Source organism: Polyodon spathula, chromosome 26 (assembly GCF_017654505.1).
Source record: "Polyodon spathula isolate WHYD16114869_AA chromosome 26, ASM1765450v1, whole genome shotgun sequence".
NCBI classification, from domain to species: Eukaryota; Metazoa; Chordata; class Actinopteri; order Acipenseriformes; family Polyodontidae; genus Polyodon; species Polyodon spathula.
This window is the reverse complement of record NC_054559.1, coordinates 14,817,694-14,843,442: the sequence shown is the minus strand read 5'-3', so window position 1 is coordinate 14,843,442 and position 25,749 is coordinate 14,817,694. Positions and strand designations below refer to the sequence as shown.

General features: G+C 43.8%; 4 protein-coding genes across 6 annotated transcripts in view; 2 read left to right on the top strand and 2 right to left on the bottom strand.

The window, feature by feature from the left end:
- Window positions 1–10,482, top strand: part of LOC121300886 (BAI1-associated protein 3-like) — a 29,338-nt gene extending 18,856 nt beyond the window's left edge. The window contains exons 13-34 of the mRNA XM_041229850.1: window positions 82–174; window positions 258–361; window positions 504–621; window positions 786–910; window positions 1,232–1,322; window positions 1,504–1,560; window positions 2,110–2,207; window positions 2,798–2,849; window positions 3,248–3,399; window positions 3,568–3,691; window positions 3,949–4,092; window positions 4,218–4,313; window positions 4,605–4,820; window positions 5,126–5,194; window positions 5,375–5,454; window positions 6,015–6,123; window positions 6,544–6,615; window positions 6,762–6,845; window positions 7,005–7,125; window positions 7,989–8,112; window positions 8,569–8,774; window positions 9,075–10,482. Coding sequence (XP_041085784.1) covers window positions 82–174; window positions 258–361; window positions 504–621; window positions 786–910; window positions 1,232–1,322; window positions 1,504–1,560; window positions 2,110–2,207; window positions 2,798–2,849; window positions 3,248–3,399; window positions 3,568–3,691; window positions 3,949–4,092; window positions 4,218–4,313; window positions 4,605–4,820; window positions 5,126–5,194; window positions 5,375–5,454; window positions 6,015–6,123; window positions 6,544–6,615; window positions 6,762–6,845; window positions 7,005–7,125; window positions 7,989–8,112; window positions 8,569–8,774; window positions 9,075–9,181 — 2,442 coding nt within the window. The 3' untranslated portion in view covers window positions 9,182–10,482. The remainder of the gene's footprint in view (window positions 1–81; window positions 175–257; window positions 362–503; window positions 622–785; window positions 911–1,231; window positions 1,323–1,503; window positions 1,561–2,109; window positions 2,208–2,797; window positions 2,850–3,247; window positions 3,400–3,567; window positions 3,692–3,948; window positions 4,093–4,217; window positions 4,314–4,604; window positions 4,821–5,125; window positions 5,195–5,374; window positions 5,455–6,014; window positions 6,124–6,543; window positions 6,616–6,761; window positions 6,846–7,004; window positions 7,126–7,988; window positions 8,113–8,568; window positions 8,775–9,074) is intronic.
- A 38-nt stretch (window positions 10,483–10,520) lies between these two features.
- On the bottom strand, window positions 10,521–14,846 carry tsr3 (TSR3 ribosome maturation factor). Of its 2 annotated transcripts, none has more exons than XM_041229851.1 (7): window positions 14,747–14,846; window positions 13,859–14,059; window positions 13,189–13,405; window positions 12,487–12,680; window positions 11,679–11,846; window positions 11,184–11,238; window positions 10,521–11,099 (listed from the first exon to the last, which is right to left on the bottom strand). In XM_041229851.1, exons 2-7 carry the CDS (start codon window positions 13,983–13,985, stop codon window positions 10,907–10,909), a joined length of 954 nt encoding a protein of 317 aa, XP_041085785.1. In that variant the 5' UTR covers window positions 13,986–14,059; window positions 14,747–14,846; the 3' UTR covers window positions 10,521–10,906. The 2 variants fall into 2 exon arrangements, with proteins under 2 accessions (XP_041085785.1, XP_041085786.1); XM_041229852.1 differs by having other exon boundaries at window positions 10,521–11,089.
- A 213-nt stretch (window positions 14,847–15,059) lies between these two features.
- Window positions 15,060–21,495, top strand: gnptg (N-acetylglucosamine-1-phosphate transferase subunit gamma). Of its 2 annotated transcripts, XM_041229517.1 has the most exons (11): window positions 15,060–15,213; window positions 15,444–15,498; window positions 15,949–16,016; window positions 17,852–17,906; window positions 18,403–18,486; window positions 18,619–18,712; window positions 19,433–19,547; window positions 19,757–19,839; window positions 20,076–20,207; window positions 20,534–20,600; window positions 20,798–21,492. In XM_041229517.1, exons 1-11 carry the CDS (start codon window positions 15,123–15,125, stop codon window positions 20,944–20,946), a joined length of 993 nt encoding a protein of 330 aa, XP_041085451.1. In that variant the 5' UTR covers window positions 15,060–15,122; the 3' UTR covers window positions 20,947–21,492. The 2 variants fall into 2 exon arrangements, with proteins under 2 accessions (XP_041085451.1, XP_041085452.1); XM_041229518.1 differs by lacking the exon at window positions 20,076–20,207 and having other exon boundaries at window positions 20,798–21,495.
- An 84-nt stretch (window positions 21,496–21,579) lies between these two features.
- On the bottom strand, window positions 21,580–25,248 carry LOC121300744 (cyclic AMP-dependent transcription factor ATF-5-like). Its single transcript, XM_041229519.1, has 3 exons — window positions 25,001–25,248; window positions 23,286–23,576; window positions 21,580–22,968 (listed from the first exon to the last, which is right to left on the bottom strand). The coding sequence occupies exons 2-3, from the start codon at window positions 23,476–23,478 to the stop codon at window positions 22,175–22,177; spliced, it is 987 nt and encodes a 328-aa protein (XP_041085453.1). The 5' UTR covers window positions 23,479–23,576; window positions 25,001–25,248; the 3' UTR covers window positions 21,580–22,174.
- Window positions 25,249–25,749: the final 501 nt, after the last annotated feature.

The following is a 25,749-nucleotide window of genomic DNA, read 5'->3' as shown; positions in this document are numbered from 1 at the left end:
ATTTTTGCGCTCCCTTTGCAATTGCTGCAAATATACTCCATATTATACAATAGAGTTGAAAAGCATGCTGTGTTTCTGCAGAGGGACACTTTTCTAAGCAAGAAGGATTCATACATGATCGTTCATGAGATGCTCCTGCGCCAGATCCTGGAATATGAGCATGCGCAGGTTGGGGTAAGCATGTAGGGACAATGGTTGTTTCTCTTGGTTTGCTGCGTCTACGTCGATAGCGATGTTTCTTCTTCTTCCTCATATAGACAGAGCCCTACAACTGGAGCGGAGACCTCAGCAAGCCAGCCTGGACCGTGCTGTCCCACCATGCAATACAGACCGACCTGTCCCCTCTACAGCAGGCCATCATGTAAGTCCGGGGCAGACGATTTCCTTGTGTGATGGTAACAAGTCCTCTTCGCTCTTGTTGCGGAGTGAGCTGTTCTGAGCTCCCAGTGGTGAGCGTGTTTCCCCTAGTAAGACCTGCCGTGTTGTCTGCTCTTCTCCTGCAGCCGGTGGCAGTCCTACAGTAAGCATCACCAGGTTCAGAGCATGGACTATAGTTTTCTGCTGGAGCTGCTGCGGTCCATTGAAGACGAGTGGGACCCTGCAGTGCTCCACAGAGAGCTGGTGAGCAATTTGAATTTACTCGTAATGGAAAAAACACCAATAGCAATTCTGAAACAAGTCATAAACATCCTCCTTCCAGGCCTGTAATTGAAACGTCTTGAGCGAGTTTTGTTTTGGTACGTTTGCTTTGTGCTTCTAATCTCCTGTTGTTGTGTATTCTTCAGGAGCAGAGTTTGGCGGAGAGCTTCAGCGTCTTCACAGAGTACTGCCTGGCGCTGCTGATGAGGATGAGAGAGGTGTTCCCTGTCACCAGCACCAGCGCCATCACACGCTTCGACTTCTTCCTGAGGTAAACCTGTGCCTGTGTCACATGGTAGATCTAAGAAATCCAAGCCATGTAGTTTCAGATTGTGCTTTCTTCCTGAAGAAGCCACGAGCAGAAACGTTGGTCTACTCGTTTCTCTTATAGCTCGATCTTAGAATTCTGATTTGATGAAAATGACACATCTAATTCGGTTGCCTCTGAAACAATAATAAATGGTTATTTATTCAATATATGTGCCATTTTACCCGGGGCTTCAGGAAGGGCATAAAATGAGGGTAAGAACTCGGGCACAGATTAACTGAGGTTAGTGTTTGCTAAACTGAGATTGCACTTGTTGTCTTGCAGATGTCTTGGCCAGATTCACAGTATGCAGGCTTTCAAGAGGGTGTGCCCGTTCCATAATAAGCTTCAGGTGGAGATCACCGCTGTGGTGAAGGTACAGTGTTCTGCTCAGCCATCATCAGACCAGTGAGAGAGGAGTTCAGCTCCTGTATGAAGAGATACTTCAATCACTGTTAACGATGAGTGCAAAGAATACTTTTTTTTTTTTAATGGTGTTAATCTAGCATGAAATGACTTGGTTACAGCTAAACATTTCTTGTTTGTGTGTGTTGCAGAGGAGCACGCTGGAATGGTACGAAGCAACAGTTTCCAGTTTCAAACCGGAAGACTGTGTAAGACTCCTTGTTTAAATGTCGTTTCCATGCACTTTACTTTTTTAAAGTTCAAGTTCTCTGTGCTGTACAATGCTTCCCTATGCTTTACCAGACCTCTCTGTGCTTTACAATGCTTCCCTATGCTTTACCAGATCTCTGTGCTGTACAATGCTTCCCTATGCTTTACCAGACCTCTCTGTGCTTTACAATGCTTCCCTATGCTTTACCAGATCTCTGTGCTTTACAATGCTTCCCTGTGCTTTACCAGACCTATCTGTGCTTTACAATGCTTCCCTATGCTTTTAGATCTCTCTGTGCTTTACAATGCTTCCCTATGCTTTACTACACCTGTCTGTGCTTTACAATACTTCCCTATGCTTAACCAGACCTCTCTGTGCTTTGCAATGCTTCCCTATGCTTTACCAGACCTCTCTGTGCTTTATAATGCTTTCCTATGCTTTACCATACTTTCACTGTGCCTTATTACACATTTACTATGCATTTTACTATGCAAACTTTTCTAAGGGTCCTTACTACTGGAAAAAACTATGGACATTTGTTTTGCAGACTCTAGAAGCTCAGTTGAGAATCCTGGTGCAGGTGGTTGATGCCGTCCATGTGGATGTACATAGAAGTCAAAATGTGTACAACAAGCTGTTTATCAGGTACTCTAGAGAAGCTCATATTGCAGCAGAGTTTGCTTATGGACCAAGTGGGATTGTGTTGATGCAGGGATGGCAATACGACTCCCACTGCATAGCAGTTTGATCCATTCCTGGTTTTACTATAATTTAATAAGACTCACCCCCGCTTGGTACCTATACACACTTACATTAACACCTGGGTTGGGTGAAACTGCTATGCAACGGGAGTCTTATTTCCATCCCTGTGTCCTGTTGTTTTTTTTATCGTTTCTTTTTAGAGAATGTGAATAGGAAGAAAGTGACTATAAATACAGCAGAGATATAGAGGATTAGATGAGAGAAGTGTTGCTGTACTTGTGATAACGTCTGTTATACTTAGTGTTTGGTTCATTAATAATTGTCTTTAAAAACAGACAGTGTTGTGGTATGCGTAAAGTGAAACAACTATTTTTCCTTAATCCTTTAATATCTGTATCTAAGAGAGATAGACTCCCAGGGATAAGAATCCTGGGCTAGTGCCTGCTTATCTTTGATTGACCTCACTTCACTGTGGCTCACACAGTGGGGGGGGTTGGGGGTATTGATAGGCTGTGTTTATCTCCCCCTTGCAGCACTGTGAAGGTAGAATACTACAGTATCACTTATCGACAGCTGGAGAAACTGGTAAGAGTTTGACAAAGAGCAACGAAGGAGAGCCGTTCCCATTACAACACACCCTAATCCCTGCCCTGCGGCTTTCTTTTTAATTAAGTGTTTATTATTATTATTATTATTATTATTATTATTATTATATTATTATTATTATTATTATTTAGATGAGAAAGGATACTGTGGATAAAATCAGTGCTTCTTTAAAGTGCTGCTGCATTGTATTGAGTGTTAAGGGATTGCTACTTGGCATATAGTGCCACCTGGTGGCAGTATTGTAATAGAGCAACTGGTTTTAAAATAGTAATTTTCTGATATGTTATAGGCAGGTGGGTTTTAATGCTAGGTTAATGAAACCCCGCCTCTGTGTGTGTGTGTGGTTATAGTGATCTTGCCCACTGTTTGTGCTTCAGGCTGCTGATGATGTCAGCGCTGCCATGGAGAGGGTTTGTGGAACTCTGGAGCAGGAAGGAACCAAGATGACACAGAGTATGGGGGAGACTTTGTTTGAGCTCTACATTACTCTGAAAGCTTTGAAACAGTATCAAGAATTCCTACCTCTAAAGTGAGTGGCACAAATATGACTAGAAACACATTGCAACTTTTTATGTAAATAATAATAACGATGATGGTCATAACCTAGATGCTGTAGGGAAAGTTGTAATAGCAAGCAGAAGCGTATGAGGTAAACTTGCCAGAACTGTAGTAGATTCATTCATGTTTTATCATCCAGGGACGCCAAAGCGCTGGCTCTGTGTGGGTTCCACGAGTGGTTCAAAACCTCCATTCACAAGTGGCTGCAGATCGTGCACGAGAAGTCTTGCGACAGAATCAGGAAGGCGGTGGAGGTGGACAAGGTAGGTGGGATCTTTCAACCCAGACTGGGGGGCCTCCCTGAGCTCCAGACCAGGGAGGCAGAGAAGGGGCTCTGTATCCCAGACCTAATCTAATCAGGCTCAAAGCACTGATTCCTCCCATCACCCACGCCTGGAAACCGCAGAGCTTTCAGCTTCCCTGGTATGGAGTCTGGAGAGAGCCCAGAAAATGGGTGAACCACAGTGGATAACGTTGTGTTCTCACCACCTTCTTCTTCATTGTGTGTGTTTTGGATCAGCTGGAGCATGTGGACACCCTGTCGAAGCACAGTAGCTCTGCCGTGGACGTGACCACCTGCTTCAGTCAGGTCAAGGAGTTCTGGGTGCAGCTAGCCTGGCCTGACTCTGCAGGCGCCTTTATTTTTGTAACACGACTTACAGATGTGAGTAAAAGTGCTCCATCAGCATCCAACGATTCATTTCAGTTTATTCCCCATTTTTTATGCAGCCTAAGAGAATGCTTGTAAACATCCCAAGTTCATCTTTTGTTCCCCTCCCTCCATTGCAGGATGTGTGCAGCGCGGCGGTTTGTTATTCTGAACTGATCAAACGCAAAATTGAGAAAAGCCAGCATGGTCTAGAGAACAAACACCTAACGAACCAGGTAACCTGCCAGTCATGTTCACTCAGCTATGGACCAGGCAGGGATCCATCTGCAATGCAATACAACGACAGCGCTGTGCCTAGCACAAAACCCTTTGTTTTCTGCTCTTGGTAGTATCTTCATATTCTGTTTGAACATTTGTTAAACTAGATTTAGCTACTAGAATTATAAACTCTGATTTTTCGAATGTCTTGTGTATCTTTTACCATATCTGACGGGAATCTCCCCTTCTCGCCACGCCTTCCCGGTTCCCTCGGTTCTCATTCCTTGCTCTCGCTCCGCTCCTCTCAGCTCTGTATCGCTCTGAACAACATCGAGCATGTGCGCAAGTTCCTCAGGAATCTGCCCCAGGATTTGGACTGGAAATCCCTGGAAGCTGCCATGCAGGAGTCCTGCGGGCAGGAGGGGAAGGAGCAGATTCAGAAAGCCCTGAACGCTCAGCTGCTCAACGTTGACCTGGAGCTGCAGCGCGAGGTGAAGCGCGTGATAGCATGCCTGACAGACAAGGTAACCACAGACCTCTCCGACACAGGACTCTACTGCAGGCACGATCAGCAAGTGTCAAGGGGAACCAAACCCACTTCAGAAAGCATGCCAGCACAGTGCTAAGCAATTGGCTGCTGGTGCTGTTAGTCCTCACCCATGTTTGATGTTAAATCTCATGAGTACCTGATGCAGTACTCATGCTTGCCACTGCGATTAGTGTTACTGAGTGTGATGGGTGTCTGGAATGGGTTGCTAATCTGTGTTGGTTCTTCTACCTGCGGGATGTGACAATGACAGACTGCTCTCTTGTTTTACGTTGCTTGCAGATGGTTTACGATTTAAAGAAATACATCCAGCACATCAGCCTCTCGCCAGATTCCATACACAACGATGATGTAAGTGATTTTTCTTGCCTTTACAATTTAGACAGATTCTGATTTATAGTATTCTGTATGTAATGAGATCAAACTATATGTGAATGAAAAATGCATTGCACAAATGAATCAAGTGAGAATTGGTGCTTTGGGAGGGGGTGGGTCCTGTTAAATAGGTAACAGGCTGTCTTTTGCTTGCAGGCTGTGTCTCCATTAATGAAGTACCTGGATGATACCTTAGTAATACTGAGCGAGTCCTTGGTGAAAGAGAACCTTGACAGGTGCGTGTGTATTTTCCTGTGTTACATCCCATACAGAAGTGGGATAGTGTTGTTAATTGAGAGAAACAGCCCGGCTGCACTCCTGAGACTGCACTGTGGAATTCATTCTAACTGCAGTTTACAAGAACAGAGTTGGAATTGTAGTTAGGTGTCGGTTTATTATTTGTTTCATATGGTACACACCCTCACAGTGGCAGTATGCCTGGGCAATAGAAGGGAACTGTGAAGCATTCTTCAGAAAACATGTTCAGTTTGACACTAAAATAGAATGGCACGTTGGCCAATAGACCACGTCATCATCAACACCGTCCATACAAATCCTCTGTTGACTGTACACTTTGATTGCATCCCCCAAAGCTAGGGAGGCACGCCTCCTCCCCGTTTCCATGACACCAAAAAAACACGGTCCTGTTGGTACCTGTAGCAGAAGGAGGTTATGAATAGCATTGCAAAGCTCTGGAATTTAAGTAAACATGTCATTTTATATCAGTAGCATTTTTAATAACTGAAATGGGGGAACAGCACCTGTGAAGTCACATTTTCTCTATTTTTTCCTCCAGGGTGTTGCAGGGGCTGTGGACCCTGCTGCTGAAGCTCATCCTGGAAACTGTGGCTGAGAACAGAGGCGTGTCTATCGAGTTCTATGGAAGGTTCTATTACAGCGCAAAGGTCTGTAATGCAGGAAAAGAAACACAATGTGCAAATGCATGCAAATGCACAGGATCGGTTTTGGCAGTCCTGATAACACAATGCTCAAGCACCACTACTGCACAGTACATCTTACCTGCAGTGTTCCCCTGTGATTCCTGTTCTACGTTCAGTCACACTTTCATCACTATTGTAAAAAACCACACAAATTAAAACTTAGAACTGCTAAGTCACCTCTCTCCATTGTGTCTGTCATAAACGTAATCTATTCAGATGTGATCTGTACTGCAGCAGTTGCGTTTTTATGCTGTCTTTAGCTCGCATTGCCTTCTGTATACAAAGAATTTGATTTAAACCAGCTGTGCTGTATACTGGGCAGTGCCTCTGTGAAGACACTTTGAATCCATGCAGAGGTACAGCAGCTGAATCTTGTGTTTCCAGGCCCTGGTTGAGTTTTTCCATGCAGAAGGGGACGGCCTTGCAGTGGAGGACCTGAGGAACGAGGATTATAAGGTCTGGGTTTTTTTTTTGTTTTTTTTTATTCCCCGGACTCGACACTTGCAGTTTTCGGTCTAGGTGTCCTAGCATGCAATAGATCGATCACACACTAGGATGATTTTTATTTTCACTTTCTTTCTGTTAAATGTTGTGTTTTTCAGGCACTAGAGGAAGAACTGAGGCTAAACAAGTGTTCCTCCAGTGAGCTGATAGAACAGTATTATCTGGAGAAGATAGGGCAACAGGTACTGGTGCAGCCACTTCAGATTTGACATTTAATGGGGACTGGTGCCATTTATGCATCCTTCGTTGAAATGCATCCTTTTCTCATTGCTGCAACTGTTTGTCTTGTATTCCAGCATTGAGAGAAATAAAACATAATCTTTCGTACTCTTGCCTTCCAGAAAAATTTAAAACAAACTAAGTTTGGAAGAATAAGCGTTAAGTGTTACTATGAAGCCTCGGAACAGAAGCTCTACGTTGAAATCCAGCATGCAGTAGATCTTATTGCTTTAGACACCAACGGTAGGTCTCCACGGAGGTCCTCCCCATACTTCACACAGCTCATCCTGAATCAGGGTCTCCTCCCCATACTTCACACAGCTCATCCTGAATCAGGAGCTCCTCCCCATACTTCACACAGCTCATCCTGAATCAGGGGCTCCTCCCCATACTTCACACAGCTCATCCTGAATCAGGAGCTCCTCCCCATACTTCACACAGCTCATCCTGAATCAGGGGCTCCTCCCCATACTTCACACAGCTCATCCTGAATCAGGGGCTCCTCCCCATACTTCACACAGCTCATCCTGAATCAGGGGCTCCTCCCCATACTTCACACAGCTCATCCTGAATCAGGGGCTCCTCCCCATACTTCACACAGCTCATCCTGAATCAGGGGCTCCTCCCCATACTTCACACAGCTCATCCTGAATCAGGAGCTCCTCCCCATACTTCACACAGCTCATCCTGAATCAGGGGCTCCTCCCCATACTTCACACAGCTCATCCTGAATCAGGGGCTCCTCCCCATACTTCACACAGCTCATCCTGAATCAGGGGCTCCTCCCCATACTTCACACAGCTCATCCTGAATCAGGGGCTCCTCCCCATACTTCACACAGCTCATCCTGAATCAGGGGCTCCTCCCCATACTTCACACAGCTCATCCTGAATCAGGGGCCTCCTCCCCATACTTCACACAGCTCATCCTGAATCAGGGGCTCCTCCCCATACTTCACACAGCTCATCCTGAATCAGGGGCTCCTCCCCATACTTCACACAGCTCATCCTGAATCAGGGGCTCCTCCCCATACTTCACACAGCTCATCCTCATCCTGAATCAGTCCTCCACACTAACAGCCATGCTCTCCGTTGACTCTCTCCTAGGTTTAAGCGACCCTTTCGTTATCATCGAGCTGTGTCCTCAACACTGGTTTCCCATGGCGAAGAGTCAGCGAACTCAAGTGAAAAACAAAACCCTCCACCCAGTCTTCGATGAGCTTTTCCACTTGTAAGTGTTTGCTTCATTGTTGGGTCGGTAAAGACAGCAACTGCTGTGTTCTATGTGTCGAGCAGCAGTGTGTAAACACTCTGGGATCCACGGATAACCTCTGGCCAGCGTTTATCAATTTGAAAGAGCGTCCTGTTATTTTTGATAGGTTATAGAATGATCATTGTTAAGTTTCAATTATATGATCTTTTACCAACATGTCTAATATTACTGTCTGAAGAAAGCCCTAGCCCAAGCAACAGCTACTGTTCACATGTAATCTGATACATTAGACAGCACTACCTGTATGCAGTCAAGATATTAGGTATCTCATTCCGTTTGGGAAAGGTAGAGAAGTGCAGACTGCCTGTCCAGCTTGTTACACAGCAGCAGGCACACAGGTGCTCCCTTATGCAATCCTGTTGCTGCTTCCTCTGTGCTCCCAATGCAATCCTGTTGCTGCTTCCTCTCCCACAGCCAGGTAACTCCAGAGCAGTACAAGAAGAGGTTTGCCTGCATCGTCTTCACTGTGATGGACTACGACTGGCTCTCCACCAACGACTTTGCAGGGGAGGCCATCTGCCGGCTGAGCGACTTCTGTGGGCCGGACAAACCCAGCGTGCCTGGGGGAGTGAAGAACATCCAGCCTTTCGTTCTGCACCTGGCGAGACCCAAACCCAGCGGTATTGCATCTCCCTCTGCTGTGCCTTGCAGTACAGTCTGTTAGTGGTCTTCTTGTGATACTGTAAGAGTACTGGACCCTATAGTTTTGACTGGGTAGAGCCCTGTCAACAAACCTACTGCCGAGGTAATGCTTTGTGAACAGGGGTCCATTCTCACCATCGTGTCCAGTGATGAGAATGGTATCTAGAGGAGAGAGGTGTGTGTGTGTGTGTGTTAGTGGATCGAATGAAGAAACCAGGCTGGAATTCCTGCAGAGTTCTGCTAACAGCATTGTGTTTCCTTTGTTCCTTCTCTCACAGAGAAACCCATTCTGAAGATGCTGGAAGCGAGGACCTCAGACAGGGAAGCCCAGGAGTTTGTGAAAAAGCTGAAAGAGATTGAGAAGTCTATAGGGGAAGGAGACTAACGCCACACAGAAGCTTGGCTAATGTGTAACACAAGCAAAGTGAAGAGCACAAGGCATTGACTCTCATTCCCAGGTTTACCTGGTTTCTCATCAGGGACGTCTGCCCTGCACCCCATCTCAACTTTCATCTGCAAAACACAGAGCTGAATTATCATCAGGAACCACCACAGAGAAAAATAGGAACAGCACTCTGAATCGTGTATGAAACTGGGAGGAACTGTGCTATGTACGTGCATGAAAGGCACAGTTCTGTGTAAATAACAGTATATTTTAAAAGATACATATTCCATAACCTTAAAGAGGATTCACTTCAGTTGTTATTTGATGTGCACAGGCATTTTGCTCAGTCTGTTATGGTACAACATTCTGATCTTCTCCTACCACTATATATCAAGAATGAAACTTTGAAATTGTATTTTCGTTCTGTAATGTGGTCTTATACAGTAGTACTAAGCGCTGTGCACATTTGATGTTTGATATTTTGTCTTGATAAGACAGGATTTGTAATTGTTGACTTTGCAGGGTTGTTTTGTTTAAAATACCATTGTTGTTTGTCTCTGCCCAAGACTTTTATGAGTTGTTGTTTTGTATAATTATTAAGCTGATGGTGATTAGTGCTGGAGATGCGATCGTTCACCTTAACACACACCCTACTGCCCCATACCCAACACGTGATCTTGAGTTTACAGATTCGCTAATAACTTTACATTAGCACTAGTGCAAAGAATGTAGGGCCTGCAATAAAAATATCCTGCAGTCATTCAGGGATTGAAGCAAGACTCCCATTACATAGTTGTTCCAGTTTTTACAACTCAATTAGGCCTGTTGAATTAATTAGGCTTAGGTGCAATGACTAAGCTCACAGTAAAACTTAGAACAGCTCAGACCGATTATGCAAATGAGAGACATTTTTTGCATGTCTTTTAAAAAAATTTTCACCATGCAAAAAAAAAAAAAAACTGCATCAAAGCAATGAGTACCTTAGTCTTGGACTGACCATGGCAGAGTTACCTTTAGTTTAACTCTCTGCGGCCCAGAGTCCAATATATTTGACTTTGGGGGAAAACAGGCATTCAAATAGGTATGGAAAGATACCCTGGGCAGTAAAGGGTTAATGTCACTGTTACAGACTGCTTGTGCTGGAGTCATGCTTCTCTCACTGTGCACAGTAATGAAGGAGTCTGGTCACCCAACTGTTTAATAGTGTCAAGAGCCTACCCTCATCGCAATGACAACTACCACTGCAATCTCACACCCTGGCATTTTCTTAATCAGCTGTGAAATAAAAACTTTATTGTACATTTCTAGTTTCAACTGCAATTTTCTTGTCCTCTGTTAAATCTGTGCCACGAAACAGGACTAAACCTTATGGATTTTACACTGTAGATTTATTTCTGGACTATGTCAGAGTGTGCCGTCAACCCTTATCTTTCTGAATCAGTTTCTTTTGACTACGTACCTCACCGATCATTGAGCGCTACACCTATTTGTGATTCATAAATATATTTATTGAAGTTTAAAAAAAGCTAATTCCTGAAAATAAGTAATTTTTCAGCATATTTTTGTTGGTACTGTTTACAGCACTCCTAGAAGCCAAGGTTCTATCAAATGCAATCTTTTGCATACAAAAACATCTCTATGTAATCAGTGCTGGCAGATACACTTGTATTGCTGCAGCTGCAGGACAGCACACTCTCCAGCGCTAGTCACTTCCAGCTTCATGGTTCAGTTTCTTATCCTCTCCTTAGCTCCTTTCCAAATCACTGAGGCGCTGGCAGCGACCGAGGACTTATCCTCCTCTTCCTCAGTCTCCTCTTCCTCTTTATTCTCACCAGCATTCTCCTCTTCATCATCATCATCATCATCGCTTTCCCCTTCTTCCTCAGAATCATCCTCCTCTTCCTCTTCCTGTGCTGACCTAAGCAATACAATATAATACAATAGGTCACACTCTATCTCGGTTTAAAGCTACAACAGTGATATTTCATGAATTGAAACTTGCCAGCGGGGTCTATTCAAGTTTGAACATTCTCTCCCAGAGTCCACATCAAATGGGTCTAAACAAAAGCAAAAACAAAATGATCACCTTTAGACTAGATTTTTAATTATGTAATAAATCATCAGTACCCAATTCAATCCAATGTTAGCTACTGTGTGTTTTTATCTCCAACAGGAAAAGGCTCACAAGCTATAATAGACGTGTTTCACGTGCACGCATCTGTATTTTTATGCTGGCCCCTACATAACGAGTACAGCACTGAATCACAGGGATGGGAATAACCCTACTGCATAGCAGGTTTTACCACAAGCTTGATTAGCCCTGGTGTAAAGGTAACAAGCTCAGGTGTGTCTTGTTCAACTCAAAGCAAAACCAGGAATGGATCAAACTGCTATGCAATGGGAGTCTTATCCCCCTCCCTGTAATCACACTGTTAAAACGCTGTCCAAAGCAGATGAATGTAGAGAGGGTGTATTTTTTTTTTTTTTTTTGGTTTACCTATTTCTTCCTCCTCGGGTTTGGCAGCCAGGAACTCCTTCTCTACTTTAAGCAGCTCCTCTTCGTTGAGACAGGCAGCATACTGCTCCAGAAGGCTCTTATTAAGGTCCAGGAACACTTTCCCCCACTTAAACTTCCGCAGAACAATTACTGCAAGGTCACGAAACCCTGCACTCAAAACAGAATGTGTCAGCAGCATACGTGAAGGGTTTAAAACCACATATTACAGGTGGCAGTAGCATGGTTCTACAAGACATAGGCCCACAAGCTCATACAAGCCCAGCTTGTCAGAGCCCAGAACTTCACCAAGGGATGTCCATACCAAGTTCATACAAGTACTATAACTACGAACAGATTTAAGGTTGGGGATCGGAGAGTTCGATATTCATGAAGCTTGTTTAGACCCCTGTTGCTTTCATTAACAGAAGTGTAGAAACATTTTCATCAGTGCCATGCTTTATGTCCTCTGTCTTTATAATAATCATTTTAATAACTCTTCATGAATTGGCATTGATGGAAATAAGCCTCCCACTGCACTGCAGTTTCACCCATTCCATGTTTTACTACAAGCTTGGCCACAGTGTATAGGGACCAAGCTCAGGTGTGTCTTATTAAACTCCTAGTAAAACCAGGCCGGCTCCAACTGCAATGCAATGGAAATATTATTTCCATCCCTGAAGTGAGACCATATTTCAGGCAGCACCAGGACATCCATGGGTAACAAATAAAACCTGCATTTTGACCAAATGTTTGGTTTGGTGGAAATGCATGACGAGTCGCAGGATCAGATCAGCTTGCTCCCACTTACCAACAATACAGAAGGTGGCTGCGAAGGCCTCCACGCAGGACAGCTTGCAGGGGCGCCCGTAGTTCACTGGGTTGGCTGCCACGAGGTAAGGCAGCAGCCTGGGATTGCTTCCTCTCATCTTGCTGAATGGAGTCTCATCCAGCTTGGCCCAGGAACAGTCGATCACTGCCACGCCACTCTGGGCCACGATCTCTCTGGAATTCAGATGAATGAGAATCAAGGAAGACGCGCTGGGGGGCGCCCCATAAAACACTGGACGGACTGCTTGAGGGGCTCCTTACCGGAAATAATATTGCTGGAGTAGTTTCTGTTTATAGAGGGTGTGACAATACAATAAGTCACTATAGGTTATGTATCAGAAACAGGCGAAGATCCTGGTGGGCCCTGTGCATGATGTGTAATTAAGATACAATGATTAGGGGTGAGACCATGTACTCATACCCAATATAGTTCACATTTATTCATCCAGAATCTATAGGTGGAACACTGGTGCACATGGGAGTGGATTTGTTCACAAAATAAAATTTTATTAAAAAATAAAATAAAAAGATACTTAGGTGACACATCTCGTTTCCAAGAGTGTCCTGGATAGATCACAAAGGTAAAGATTTTGTATGCATTATAAAACTGCTGTGCACAAATCTTTTAAATCAGGCATGTGAAGGGGCTCCCGTGCCTGCAGTTTGGGACTGAGCCACTCACCTGTCCGCAGGCGACACGTATTTGGTGCCCATAGGGCTGAGGATGAGTCCGTTAAACCTCTGGCTGAGTCTCAGGGTGCGGACCAGCCCCTTGCGCACCAGCTTCCTCCCCGTGCACCTCCGGGGATCGCAGTGCCCCAGCTCCCACATGGCCAGGGCACAGGGCAGCTTCACCGGCGCCACGCCCCCCTCCTCGGCTCCGTCACCCTGGAGACTTGCTGAGAAGAACAACAAAGCAGGGTGCTGAGAAACTGGACAGCGACCGCGCACTGCGGAAACGGCACTATTCTGCTAAGCGGGGCTAGCGATTAGCAGATTGTTTGTGGTTATTGATATGATATTGAGGCAGGCTGTTTGTTAGCGAAAAGACCATTGCATATCTTATTTCTAGTGTAGAGAGTAAAATATTTCCCTTTTTAAAAAAATAATAAATAACGAGGGATGGGCTGCAGTGCCCTCTGGTGGTTATTAATAAAAATAGCAGCTCTAATGTTCGACACTCCAAATGATAACCAGCAGTATACAGGCATGGAAATAAGACACTCCTGTGCTGGTAATAAGACCTGGAATGCGTTTAACTGCCATGCAACACGCGTCTCATTTCCATCCCTGAGTATATGTAACAGAATCAAGTCTAATGATTTTAACCAATACCCAAAATTGGCACCAACCGTGCAGGGCGTCATGCACTTCTTCGGTGAACGTTTCCAGTGATTTCTCTTTGAGTCTGTGCCGGCGGTCTTTCCCGCTCACTGCGGCGCGGTCAGGCTTGTGCTGTTGCTGCTTCTTGCGTCCCATTTTGAGCGGCTTCTCGTTACAGTGTCAGTTTCTTCAAAACCTGCAGCCTTCACAGTGTCGTGAATGAGCAACTCCTAGTGGAAAACACCCATGAGCGCAACAAGTGTTAATACAACAAACCAATTCTTATTACCATTAACACCATAAGCGTGTAACAAACCAATTATAAATGTGCTTGACAAGTTACAGTCATAAACTAAAAACAAAACACAGAGCCTAGACCATTAGAGAATCCACCAGTGTGTCTTAATGCCAGTAGTTTAACATCAGGGCTTAAGAAAAACACAGATTTATATTTTACTGGCCTTAAATTTAAGAGGAGAGAAATGGGTAGTTATATTATTAAATGTTTTGTGCATCTTACCGGCAGCGTTGTATTAAGCAGTTGCCTTACTGCTAGTAAAAACCGTACTAAGATACCCAAGCATGCGCTTCTGGCAATGTGTTAACACACGGCTGAATAGATAAATGTGTTACTAAATCGCAATGCGAATCTAGTTACTAATAAGAGTGATGTGGATTTATGGTGATGTGCTATTCACTGCAGTCACGCAAGCAATGAGTACAGCGCAGTTCAGATTGAAATAACCCAAGACGGGTTAAATTAGTTTGACAAAGTCAACTACGCCCACAGCTACACAAGTACCCGAGTCGCGACTCCTGTTTGGATGGCTTTAGTTTTTCAGCAGGTGTATAAAAACAGGTATACAAGGGTAACTCGCAACTAACAGGCTGCGATTTCATTTTGTTTTGCAACTTACATTTCATCATGCACGTTTCAGAACAGGAGCAGCCATTTTTTAGGTTTTAATGTCCGTTTACCATTCCCGCCCGCACCGTCTTAAACCTCTCGCATTAACACGCCAGAAACACTGTTTTAACAAAGTCCCGTGAGAAATGTAACGACGTTGCCAGTTCTGACAAAGGCGATGTATAATATATACATATTAATCTATAAAAAAGAATTCCGTTCGTTTAACTGTCTGGTATCTGTCACACTAATATCTGTGAAACACAATATTTATTTTTCCCTTGGTCTATTTCCTGCGTACCCAAGTCATGTGTTTCCAGTACTAACACTTCCTGTGTTTTTTTCAGCTGATTTGTTGTGTGTGCTTATTTTACCTTTTTAATAACATGTTTTATAACCCATTTATACACATGTGCGCTTTTATTAAGCAAAGACGTGTGTTGTACTGTTGTATGCTGTTCATTGCTAGTTTGCAGAGTAAGTTAATCACCTGTATTATTTGACTATGCTTATGGTATGTGCAGTGTCCTTCGGTCGGTTAGTGAGTTTGATGCATATACATTATAAGGTTGTTATCTCCAGGTTATGAGTGCAGTGCATTGTTGCAAATGTTTTAATTACATTTTCCAGTGCATTTTAAATAAATATTCACCACTGTGCATGCAAGTGTCAATGTTAATATCATTCAATGATTCATTATGTTGCAGTGCCAGGAGCTTCGGCTGGAAAGATGAAGATTGTTGAAGAACCGAATACGTTTGGGTGAGCGAGTGTGCCGTGTTACTGTTTGTATAAAGACTGCTTTGCATATTCACTTCCATAGAGTCGCATCGCAGTTGCCGTTGCCTGCTCCGGTTTTTAAAGAAACGCTACAAAGCTAACGATTAACAGTGTTCTGTGTTCCATGACGTAGAATGATAGACCTTTTCCATGACGTAGAATGATAGACCTTTTCCATGACGTAGAATGATAGACCTTTTTCCATGACGTAGAGTGATAGATAATTTTCCTGGGCAAATGTATTACCGTCTTTACAGTGCAAAATAGAATGGCCCTATACTGTGTTTATTCCCCTCCATGATACTGTAAATGTGTTATAATATATGCATTGTGTGTGTGGTTTTTGTAAGTTTATTTTGTTGCTGATTTTATGTTTGAATATGCAAAGGGAAAGTTAAGAATGCAAAGTGTAATAATTAATATTCTTTTCAGGTTAAACAACCCTCTGTTAGCCCAGGCCAACAGGCTGCAGCCTGCAGTTACACCATCTCCTGTATCAGGTACAGTACTACTGAAAACTAAAAACATTGTAGTGCTGTGTATGATATAGGACTAGAGGAACATACTGTAAAGCAGTGTAGTGCTGTGTATGATATAGGACTAGAGGAACATACTGTAAAGCAGTGTAGTGTTGTGTGTGATATAGGACTAGAGGAACATACTGTAAAGCAGTGTAGTGCTGTGTATGATATAGGACTAGAGGAACATACTGTAAAGCAGTGTAGTGCTGTGTATGATATAGGACTAGAGGAACATACTGTAAAGCAGTGTAGTGCTGTGTATGATATAGGACTAGAGGAACATACTGTAAAGCAGTGTAGTGCTGTGTGTGATATAGGACTGGAGGAACATACTGTAAAGCAGTGTAGTGCTGTGTGTGATATAGGACTAGAGGAACATACTGTAAAGCAGTGTAGTGCTGTGTGTGATATAGGACTAGAGGAACATACTGTAAAGCAGTGTAGTGCTGTGTATGATATAGGACTGGAGGAACATACTGTAAAGCAGTGTAGTGCTGTGTATGATATAGGACTAGAGGAACATACTGTAAAGCAGTGTAGTGCTGTGTGTGATATAGGACTAGAGGAACATACTGTAAAGCAGTGTAGTGTTGTGTGTGATATAGGACTAGAGGAACATACTGTAAAGCAGTGTAGTGCTGTGTATGATATAGGACTGGAGGAACATACTGTAAAGCAGTGTAGTGTTGTGTGTGATATAGGACTAGAGGAACATACTGTAAAGCAGTGTAGTGCTGTGTGTGATATAGGACTAGAGGAACATACTGTAAAGCAGTGTAGTGTTGTGTGTGATATAGGACTAGAGGAACATACTGTAAAGCAGTGTAGTGCTGTGTATGATATAGGACTAGAGGAACATACTGTAAAGCAGTGTAGTGCTGTGTGTGATATAGGACTAGAGGAACATACTGTAAAGCAGTGTAGTGTTGTGTATGATATAGGACTAGAGGAACATACTGTAAAGCAGTGTAGTGCTGTGTATGATATAGGACTAGAGGAACATACTGTAAAGCAGTGTAGTGCTGTGTATGATATAGGACTAGAGGAACATACTGTAAAGCAGTGTAGTGCTGTGTATGATATAGGACTAGAGGAACATACTGTAAAGCAGTGTAGTGCTGTGTATGATATAGGACTAGAGGAACATACTGTAAAGCAGTGTAGTGTTGTGTATGATATAGGACTGGAGGAACATACTGTAAAGCAGTGTAGTGCTGTGTATGATATAGGACTGGAGGAACATACTGTAAAGCAGTGTAGTGCTGTGTGTGATATAGGACTAGAGGAACATACTGTAAAGCAGTGTAGTGCTGTGTGTGATATAGGACTAGAGGAACATACTGTAAAGCAGTGTAGTGCTGTGTATGATATAGGACTAGAGGAACATACTGTAAAGCAGTGTAGTGCTGTGTATGATATAGGACTAGAGGAACATACTGTAAAGCAGTGTAGTGCTGTGTGTGATATAGGACTAGAGGAACATACTGTAAAGCAGTGTAGTGTTGTGTATGATATAGGACTAGAGGAACATACTGTAAAGCAGTGTAGTGCTGTGTATGATATAGGACTAGAGGAACATACTGTAAAGTACTTTCCCAGGCTTTTAAAGCCTTGAGTATCACGCCTTTTAAAGGGCTTCTTCCTTCAGAAATAATACCTGATAATTGGTTCTGCGCAAATCCCACGTGTTAATGTTTGTTTGCTTCATGCAAAAACAGTTAGAACCTTGAATTTATAATCAAGTAAGTTTGATGAAGGAATTCAGTGTGCATGAAACCTTGCAGGCAGTGATTTCAGATTGCTTTTTCCCACAGGTCCTGCTCACCTCAACAGGCTGGCTGGGAAGTGTTTCAGTTTCATAGAATCCACGTAAGAGTTTGACCCGATTAAAGACACACAGCACACAGCACTGGGGGCACTAGTTTGAACCCAGTGCCAAGGCAACGACATTTCTTTGCAGAAACTACTGCGATCAACAGTTGAAAAGCCCCTGCAGCTCAGTTGTTATTGGCTGGTTTAAAAGCACTACATATTGTTTTATTCCTCTGTGTTGCACTAAGGTCACGTGTAATATCTTATCAGATAGGGAAAAACTGACATTCAAGTAATAGCCGTTGGAGCCCCTCGGATCACTGCCGATGAAGGGCTGAAGTGCTTGTTGTTTTGCTGTGTTGTGTGTTGTTTGAAACCATTGTAATGTGCCTGAAATGAGATCGGTGAGGCATTATTCCCCGTTTCTCTCTTTCTATATTAAAAAAAAATACACAAAACTTTCAATTAAACATTCTCAGTTGACTGTTCCAGTCGGCTATAGCCTGGATTACTGCAAACAACATGCTTCGTGTTTATTTGTGTGTTGCGACAGGTACAAGTACGAGTTCTGCCCCTTCCACAACATCACGCAGCACGAGCAGTCGTTCAGGTGGAATGCGTACAGCGGGATACTCGGGTAAGGCGTATACAGCACGTGAGGGGTCGGTGCTGAGACGCAGTGTACAGTCATTATAAATACCCTGGTGTCTGTTTTGGAATATGTCAGATAAATAATGCTATTGTATTGTGACTGTTTTTATCTCCACAGTATTTGGAACGAGTGGGAAATTGTGAATAACACCTTTGTGGCCATGTGGATGAGAGGAGGAGACTCCTGTGGAACCAAGAGCAGACAAACTAAGGTAGGAAAATGTTTCCTTCGTTTTTTTCGCAGCAACTACTGGTGCAGGAGGTGGGACCTGAAATGTACAGCTTTATTACTTGAAATCTAAATGGTAATGAGCCCCCAACACAGGCTTTAAAACAAAGTCAACCAGCAATACGATCCTTCGAACCCACATGGCCAGTACAAGGAAGGGGGTGGGGGTGCTAGCTGGGACCCTGGATTGCTGGGAGAGGGGAGGAGGTGCTAGCTGGGTCCCTGGATTGCTGGGAGAGGGGAGGAGGTGCTAGCTGGGTCCCAGGATTGCTGAGACAGAGGAGGAAGTGCTAGCTGGGTCCCTGGATTGCTGGGAGAGGGGAGGAGGTGCTATCTGGGTCCTTGGATTGCTGGGACAGGGGAGGAGGTGCTAGCTGGGTCCCTGGATTGCTGGGAGAGGAGAGGAGGTGCTAGCTGGGTCCCTGGATTGCTGGGACAGGGGAGGAAGTGCTAGCTGGGTCCCTGGATTGCTGGGAGAGGGGAGGAGGTGCTATCTGGGTTCCTGGATTGCTGGGACAGGGGAGGAGGTGCTAGCTGGGTCCCTGGATTGCTGGGAGCGGGGAGGAGGTGCTAACTGGGTCTCTGGATTGCTGGGAGAGGGGAGGAGGTGCTAGCTGGGTCCCTGGATTGCTGGGATTCCCAGGGGTGGAAGTGGTAGCTGGATCTCCGGGTCCTCATTGCTGTGTGTTTGTCTCATCTCCAGGTCCTCCTGTCCTGCGGCAGTGCCAGTAAGCTGGCCCAGGTGTCGGAGCCGAGCACCTGCATGTACTCTGTGACGTTTGAGACCCCGCTGGTCTGCCATCCGCACTCTCTCCTGGGTAAGAGGGAACAGCACGGCTTGCAACTTGTCAGTGATTTTAGATTTTTTTGTTTGTTTTAAATGAATGAACTGGACCATATGGTATTAATTTAGCACTGTGCCAGCAACTTGCTCATTTGTTTAGCAAATGTCAGGAAACGCTCAAAAGGATGTAAGCAGCATTGTTTTTTCTTTGAGTGATTAGTATGACGGTGTGTTTGCTTGCAGTGTATCCCACGCTGACAGAGACTCTGCAGGGAGAATGGGATGAGGCTGAACAGGCTCTCCATGATGAGCTCATCACAGAGCAGGTGAGACAGGGCAGGGTTCAGCAGCAGCGCACCTGGAGGAGCACGGCAATGCGAACCTGAGCAACACCATCCTGGCAGCAGTTCAGTTTATCAGCCCCAGCCCTTCTGGGTGCAGCACTCCTGCATACCTGCTATTCGTAACAGGTCCTATTAAATATAATGAGCTTGCACTGCCATTAATGGCTTCTGAAAAAGTGAGATTTTAGTTTTGTATGTGTCGTTGTCTTCATTTCCAGGGCTACAACAAAACTTTGAAAAAAATCTTCCAAGAAGCCGGCTACTTAAGAGACACAAAGGAAAAGCAGACAAAGGAGGACAGTAAATCCTCTGCAAAGTCCGAGTTTGATACGTTAGAAAGCTGCAAAGAGGTATGGGATTAAACCATGTTGCAAATGCTGCTCGATCATGCAGAGAGCTTTACAGGATTGAGTAGCATTTCAATGAAGTTCAGAGCCCAGTGAAACATGCTGGATTGCTTACACTCTAAGGAAGTCCCTGCTTCCTGCTCTTTGGAGCTTCATTTACTGGCATAGCCACGTGCACACAAACAGCACCTAACCTCACACACTATATCATATGGTTTGCCAAAAGAAAACTCCACTGGAAATACTGATGCCGGGTTACACCACCTGTTTAAAACAACTCTGAGGCACAAGCGTTTCAGTGGTTTCTTTAATCATTCTTTTCCCTGCAGGAATACCAGAAACTGTCTGAAGAGGTCCGGAGACTGACAGCGCTGTTGTCTCAACATGGCATCTTGGGTACGTTTTTTCATCTTGAAATAGGATTGATGGATACAGTGTTGATTCAGTGTATCACTGTGTGTGTTACGAACACGTCTTGTGCCAATGGCACCAATAGAACCAGTGGATCAGTAATCTATTTCTCTCGTTTTAAAAGTGTTTTGAGATGCATGACGACTTAAACAATAAATATAATGTTTATTTTTCATGTGTAGTAAGCATTAATCAAGACAACAGCCGGGCAGCAGTGACCACCACAGCCCCCCCTTCAGCGCTGACTGTGAAAGAGAAGGAGCATCTCAGGGGGGACACAGGACTGCGCAGCGATGCACTGAACTCACAAAAGGACCAAACTGAACACTAGGACAGCATCCCAGACTGTAATCCTTACCCATCGCACCCTGGGCTTCTCGCAGACCCTTGCTTCCCTGCCTGCCAGCGACCACATCATGGGCTAGAATCACATCATGACGACAGAAAGCATCAACAGCGAAGATGGCCCACAGAGGGGGTATTGCCCTTCTGTTTAAAATTGTAAATAGCATTTCTTTTGGTGGCATTGGATCCTAAGTGGGTTTCCCAAAGCATAAAAACTCGTCCTGTGGGGTGATGCTTATGCCTGTCACTATGGGTGGGGAAGGGGTGTGTGACTGGGTTATAATTACCATTTATCCTAACAAGCCTTAAGGGGCCACCTCTCTGAAGAAAGACATCTCAAGGTGCTGTGAAGAAGACTTTCAAGAGGTTTATATTACAGATTCTGCCAAATCACGAAAGATTTATCTTGTAAATTTTGTACAGCAGTGTGTTAATTGTGTAGGGAAATTGCTGCTTAATAATATCGTGCTGGTAAATAAAATTACAGAAAGTGATCGCTGTGAGTTTCTTTGCTGTGTTGTCAGGTGTAGGCTGTGTTCAATAGCCCAATAAATAAAATTAACAAAAATAAAAAAAACAATTTATATAACAGATTTTGTTTCAGGGTTTTTATTGCCCACCCTCCTCCCAGATGTGCTTACGTTCTTTAAACATCAAAACATTATTCTAGATTTTTAGATCTGTGCATAACCTGCTGTACACATACCTAACCAAAGTGGAACTGCTGACACAGAGACCGACAACCGGGCTTGTATACCTACTGGAACCATATGACACAAATTGAAAAAATATTTTTAGTTCCCAGAGATATTTCATCTCAATTATACCCCCACCCCCCTGCTGTAAAGCACAGGCTGGTTAGGCATTGGATACCTTTATTTACCAAAACCTTTTCAACTTGTTGGCTGCACATGCTCTGCATTGTTATAGAGAAACCAGGAGAGATGGAAGATCACATTTTGGAACATGTCTGTTAATTATACACATTTAAAACCTGTGTTAGCATGCAATATCATAGGACTGTGTACAGCCTACAGTTACACGGTCATTTTCAATTAAAGTAATAATTTAACGAACTGATGGCAATGACACTATTGGCCATGACGAGAGACAGTCCTTTGTAAGTTCTGTCACGGATTTCAGGCAGTATTAAAAAGCAGAATGCAGTAACAGTTTCACTGATTAGGGTTTTTTTCTACCCAAGAAAAAGCCCTTCAAGCAGGTGCTTTCTGATGCCCAGTCTGGTTTGCAGGAGCAGGTGCCCCCACGCTCTCACAGCTAGTCCTCCTTTTCTTAATCTCCTCCAGCAACTCTTTCAGACACTGGATCTCCCTTTCTATCGATTCCGCCCTCTCTGTCAGCTCCCGATTCCTGCACTGCAGCTCATAACACTCACTTTCCATCAAGCCTCTCTCGGCTCTCTTCTTCTGCCTGTACCGTGTCGCTGCATTTTTATTCTGTTCCTTCTTCTTAAACTTTCTGCCCAGGGAAGAGGGGGCGGAGGAACGGGCGACCTTTTGAAGCCTCAGCAAGCTCCCCCTCCTCTTAGGGGAGTTGGGGGAGGGTTCTGCCCCAACAGGGGTAACTGTTATGGGTTCTGATGTAAGAACACCTGAGCCCTGGTCTCTTACAGGCACCAGCAAATGGTCAATTAGAAATAAAGAATTGCACCGAATCTCCTTGATTTCCACTGTATCAGGCAGTTGGCAGCCTGCTAGTTCTGCAGTGTTATTGGGATAATTAGTCACAGGGGTGCTGCCTGCTGTTCCTGCGGGCACACGAGGGGATAGAGGTGGGGTGTAGGGAGCCACCTGATCTGTCGTCGAGGACAAGCCCAGACATGCCGGCTCGGCTTCTGTTTCGAGGAGGCCGCGGGGAGCAGGGAGGAGTTTCGAGGTTCTCTCCACCGCACCCAACAGAGCCGGAGAGATCACTGGTGAGTCCTCTACAAGGGTGTCCAGGAGGTGAATGTCCATGTCTTCTCCCATCCAGTCCATTTCAGATATACCTGCAATAAAATATAATCACCATCACTGTATAAAATCTGTACTCAGGATTTGTTCATCATAATACTTTTATTTGTGCAACATCATTATTAAAAATTAATAATTAATGTCGTGCTTTGCTGCTTTGTCAGGATTTACGAGTGTTTTAGTGGGGGGAGGGGGGGAAACATCATTGAAATATCAGAATCATTTGGAAGAACTTTTTTTTTTTTTTTTCCATTTTGCATTTTAAATTCACGCAGTGGGCACAACTACTGCTACTGTAAATGTCTCCCTGTCTCCAGGACTCCCCAGCACGTCTGAATCTCATGTGACTTACAGGTATTGTGGGAGTGGAGCAGGCTGTGCTCTGGCAGTGTGAAGCCCCCATCCTCCTCCTCCTCCTTCAGCACAAACAGCAGGGAGAGGGGCGCGGCCCCTGCCACCCCCGATCCCAGGAACTCCGGCTCAGCGGTCAGGGAAACAAGTTCTGGATACAGGCTCTCCATCCTCAATGCATCAGCCAGGTCCATCCCTGCTGCAAACGTGGTCGTGCAAAAACACAAGAGCTCTGCTTCTCTGATCCTTCAGGCTGTGTATTACAGAACACACAGCGAGTTCATCTTGAAGTCTGGAAGAAACAAAACAAACAAAAAAAAACACACACACAAGTTTTTGTTAACTAGAATTCCATGGCTAACATCTGCAGTTCAGGATGGCGGTAGATATTTTTAACAGAACTAAATGAGGTGAGGTGTTTTTTTTTTTCTCCCTGAAAGTCACGAGGCGACAAAGAGCAGCTGTTAAGGGATATCGTTGCCACACTGGGGAATCTGCATTTGCTGCTAACCCTGCCTAGACACACAGCAGCCCAGCACTCCAGGGCATCTCTGTCATCGTTCACTTTCCTTTGTGGTAGTAGTCAGGTGTTACAACTTAATTCATAACAAAGAGGATTTGTATTATCTACTTACCCTAAGTTGATAATATACAATTGCCACCATGGCTGTAAATATACTAAAACCTATATTATCCAAATTAACTGGGAGCAGTTTTTATAATTGAATTCTGACGATAAATCAAATTACAAAGAGTAACTGTTTATATGATTCTCCCAATCAAGAAACCTCCTAAAAACGACATGCACCCCTTCACCTCCGAAGGCAGAGCATGCAGTACAGCAATCTACTGTAAATTCCAGACAGGCGGTTGAACACCACAGGCTTAATGAGCTCTGCACACAGCAGCACAGCTTACCAAGGGGCTGTCTGGATAGCAGAGGAGTTCGGAGAGTTCCCTGCTCTTCCACTCTGCAGACCACTGACCCAACATAGAAATAAAAAGCTAGGACCTCAATTATTCCACATTGTTCTGGGGGCTGTTGGCAGTCTGAGAATCGGGGATAAGAGAGCCGCTGTCATCTCAACTATTATTATTAATTACATAATTTTTTTACACCTCAAAAAAAAAAAAAAAGCAACCCCACACCACACTAAATAAGAAGGTACGCCATGTAAGACAGCATGTTGTATACTCAGTGACAACAATACTAGTTTAAGTACGAAGATGACATTATATCTGGGTTAAGGATCCTGAACAGTTGAAAAGACAGGTCAGATTTTAAAATGCCTGCTTGCATTGCAGATTCCCCATGTGGAAAAGTGCCGAGCCTGCGTTGCAATGTGCTGTGCAATGCCTCAGACAGGGAACAGCTATTAGTATCACAGCACAAGAAACAGAATACTAGACCACTGCAATCACACTCATTTTCACACGCATTTTTAATACTGCATCATAAAGGTCAGGCAAAAAAGAATACAAAATAAACTTACTTTGATGTGATCCTGCAAACTTTACCATAACTAAATAGTATCTTGAGGAGATATATGTTTGTTTATATATATATATAAATATATAATGTGGGTGTGTGTTTTTCTCTATATATATTTGTACATGTGAACTAACCCAGAACTACGTGCACATGTATAGAAATATATTCCTACGTTATGGTTACAATGATTCACTTAGATTAGATTAATGATTGAGAATACTTACTCCATATTTGCTCTCTGCTCTGGACTGCTGTGGTGTGTCTAATTATGAGTCCATGGCACTTTCCAGCAACAAAGCCTGGCCCAAGGACACTGAATGGATCAAATGTCTCTGTTCCCTGCCTTAAATACAGACACACACACTGGAGAAGACTGGCATCACCACCAACCAATCAGAGCAGCAGTCCTCAGCCACAGCCAATTAGAACTTTGACTTTTAACTACACTGCAGTTGCACACCTCAAACAGTGTGTTCCAAACAATGAATCAGAGTTCCAGTCTCATTTCCAAAGTGGAAACACACTCATGCACACACAATGCTGAATGATGCAATGTTTTGAAATGTAAAGGACACAAAACAAAACAAATAAAAGCTCTGAATATCAATTTCTGATTTGAGTATTTTAACATATAACTGTTAACAATATCATCCTAAACATGAATCACATATTTGGACATGTTAAGGTTTTATTTGAAGGATATTCAACAGAAAACAAACTATTATGAGCTGTTTTATGAGGTTGCTATAAACTTGGAAGACTGTATTAAGGACTATCGTAAGGACTTTTTTTTTTTTTTTATCCCAGTATGATTACTTAAATGAAGTTTGCAGTTCCCCAGCTGTTTGAGAGAAGGTTATAGGTTTAATCTCAGTTTTCAAAAGAACCATGTAACCTAAGAAAATATTAAATAAAACACAAAAAAAAAATTTCAACATTTCTTAAATCAGTTTTGTGAATACGGCCCTATGCA